General features: G+C 44.1%; 1 protein-coding gene across 1 annotated transcript; it reads left to right on the top strand.

Annotated features, from left to right (window-relative positions):
• The first annotated feature begins 1,506 nt into the window (after positions 1 to 1,506).
• LOC146021155 (olfactory receptor 1-like) lies at positions 1,507 to 2,307 on the top strand. Its single transcript, XM_083154955.1, has one exon. It carries the CDS (start codon positions 1,507 to 1,509, stop codon positions 2,305 to 2,307), a length of 801 nt encoding a protein of 266 aa, XP_083011081.1.
• Positions 2,308 to 2,922: the final 615 nt, after the last annotated feature.

Below are 2,922 nucleotides of genomic sequence, written 5' to 3'. Positions count from 1 at the left end.
ACTGTGAACATGCAAATAAAGTGTATATAGTGCATGATATAGGTATGAGAAGTAGCAGAGTTTTAAGAAAATGGAAAATGTTCTACAACCACAACCACATTGAACATGTGTAGTATATTTGTGCATTTTAGTTTTATTCTGTGTATTAAATGTAAAAGGAGGGGAAAGGTATTATTCTTCTCTGTCACAATCCGAGTACTGAAGCCATGTACCTTACCAGCTAAGTGCCTGCACAGGCTGAGCTTGCGTTATAGGTCCCGGCGCTGCCGGCATCCTGTAAGCTGTGGGCCTCTCTCCCTGTCATCTCCCAGTCCTCTCAGCGCTGCTGAGTCCGTGGCTGCGCGGCGCACCACTTCCCTCATCACCAGTGACAGCGTCCAGTGCTCAAAAGACTCCCTGTCCGCCGCCATTGCTCCTGGCCACAAGCATGGCAGATACAAACATACTTTCCCGCCTTAGCCTGACATGGGGGCTGCCATGTTTTCTCGGTCACATGTCTGCCTCAGCCAATGCTAGCCTGGTTTGATCTCCCAGGATACCTGCCCAGCCAATCACGGCTACCCTGTGGGTATAAGTATCCTGGGAGCTCTCACTCCAGTGCTAGTGCTTCATTTGTCATTCTGCTATGCAAGTGTTGTCTGCTGGTATTCTCTCTTTGCTGCAGTGTTCCATCCAGGTGCTCCAGTCGCTGAACCATGCTGGCTCACCATCGCCTGTGTCCATCCGGGCTCACCATCCCCTGTGCATATCGGGTTCACCATCGCCTGTGTCCAGCCAGGGTTACAGTCCTGTGTCCATCCAGGCTCACCTGTGATTTCACCTGTGATTCTACCTGCTGCCATACTTACCTTCCAGCTTCAGCCTAGCTCCATCGATGGTCCACCATCAATCCTAATCCGATACTCCGGTTTTCATCTCCAGCTGTCTCCATCCATTCCATCTGGATTCCACAGCTCATCCTCCGGTCCGATACTCCAGACATCACTACTCCATTATCCATCCGATGTTCTACCATTGATCTGTCATCAGTGCAAGTAGTATCGCTTCCTCATTTTAGAGACTGTATTGCCATACCACCGCTTAAGCATACTGCCTGTACCATCTTTATTCATCTACAATAAACCAGTTGTATTTTATCATCGTCTGCTTTTCCCTGGGTGCACTGTCGTGCTCATATGCACAAGGGTCTCCTCAAGCCTGCCAGGTTTCATTACCAACCCAGACCCCCACCAGAGGTCTTAGTCAGGCCGACTCAGACCCCTGGTGTGACATTCTCCCTCTTCTGATAATTATTATTATTATGATGATTATTATTATTATCATTATTATCATTATTATTATTATTATTATTATTATATTGGTATTTTTATTGTCTTGCAGAATCCCATGGAGAACATTACTTATATGATAGAATTCCATATTGTGCCATTTTCGATGAAAGCCGGTGATGGACCCCTTATTTTATGTGTTTTTTTCCTAGTATTTCTGTTTGTAGTCCTGGTGAATATGGCTATAATCACAGTGATATGTCTGGATTCCCGTTTACACACCCCCATGTTTCTGTTTCTCTGTAACTTGTCCTTTGTAGACATGTGCTACACAACAGTTACTGTCCCCAAACTGCTGGACATATTACTATCCGGGAATAACACAATGTCCTTCCCACAATGCTTCACTCAGGTGTACTTCTTCCTCCTAACTGCCAGCTCCGAGGATTTACTACTATTTGTGATGGGGTATGACCGGTACATCGCCATCTGTCATCCCTTACACTACCACCAGATACTGAGGAAGAAGGTCTGTATCCTGATTGTGACCATGATCTGGATATGCGCATGTCTAAACTCAATGATGTGTTCAGTTTCAATTCTTAAAATGTCCTTCTGTCGATCAGTCACCATCTATCAGTTCTTCTGTGATGCTAAAGCTCTGATTAATATCGCCTGTTCTGGCACAAACATGTTCTATGTCTCCATGTATGTAGACATACTTTTATTTGGTGTTTGCCCAGTTTTCATCAATATAATGTCATACAAAAAAATTGTCATTGTTATATTGCATATTAAATCAAAGGAAGGAAGAAATAAAGCTTTCTCCACCTGCTCATCCCACCTCATCGTTATGACCATGTACTATGTTAATGCTATATCTGTCTATATGATACCACCATCAGACCAATCCAATTTCCTTGAACAGATTTTGACTGTGATCTATACAACAGTGATCCCCGTGGTCAATCCTCTCATATATAGTCTCCGTAATCATGAAATCAGGAGAGCACTTCAGAGATTAGTGGCTCATACTTAGCCCCTTTCCTGTATCCATTGGCATAGATCAAACCCTTTTCTGGTAACTGTCCTAGTCGATGGCTGGTTCACATAAGAAAGAATGTCATCTGAGATGCAGACATAATAGGGTTCCTCATGGTCCTGGCGTGGTCTTGCCTGGTCATATTCCTGATTTCAGTGTTATAAAGATATGTGAAAATAGACCAAAATGTGCTATTGCAATGTAGGCATGGACCCCCTGAAGAACCACCTTCATACTGATCCTCATAGATGGAGAATATATCGTACCAGCTAAACATATGATTTTAAACAACAAGTTGAGAATGACATCAACCACCTACCCGGCTCTCAACTTAAAACAAAACATTTATTCCTACTGGGAGCCCCACCACAAACATTCCCAGTCACAGATATGTCCTCATAGCAGAGTTACTAGGACTCTGGTTGCAGGGTGTCATTTATTTAGGATGTTTTTGTAGAGTCACAAACCTGGCAATGCACCTGGGTAGCAGAGTTTAAGGAACTTTGGTACTTGTGTAGTTTCACGGCGCCAAATCGGGGCCACCGCTGTGAAACTTGTCAGCTTGCCAGACTCTGTGTTTAACTGTGCACATGCCGCTCTAGCTGTTCTCAG

The sequence above is a fragment of the Crinia signifera genome, chromosome 7 (genome assembly GCF_055691185.1).
Source record: "Crinia signifera chromosome 7, ASM5569118v1, whole genome shotgun sequence".
Taxonomy (NCBI): Eukaryota; Metazoa; Chordata; class Amphibia; order Anura; family Myobatrachidae; genus Crinia; species Crinia signifera.
The sequence above is the reverse complement of the archived record's forward strand: the minus strand, read 5'-3'. Positions and strand labels throughout refer to the sequence as shown.

What these genes read in the sequence shown, in the direction of transcription:
- LOC146021155 (XM_083154955.1), top strand. Translation starts at nt 1,507, where the DNA reads ATGGCTATAATCACAGTGATATGTCTGGATTCCCGTTTACACACCCCC.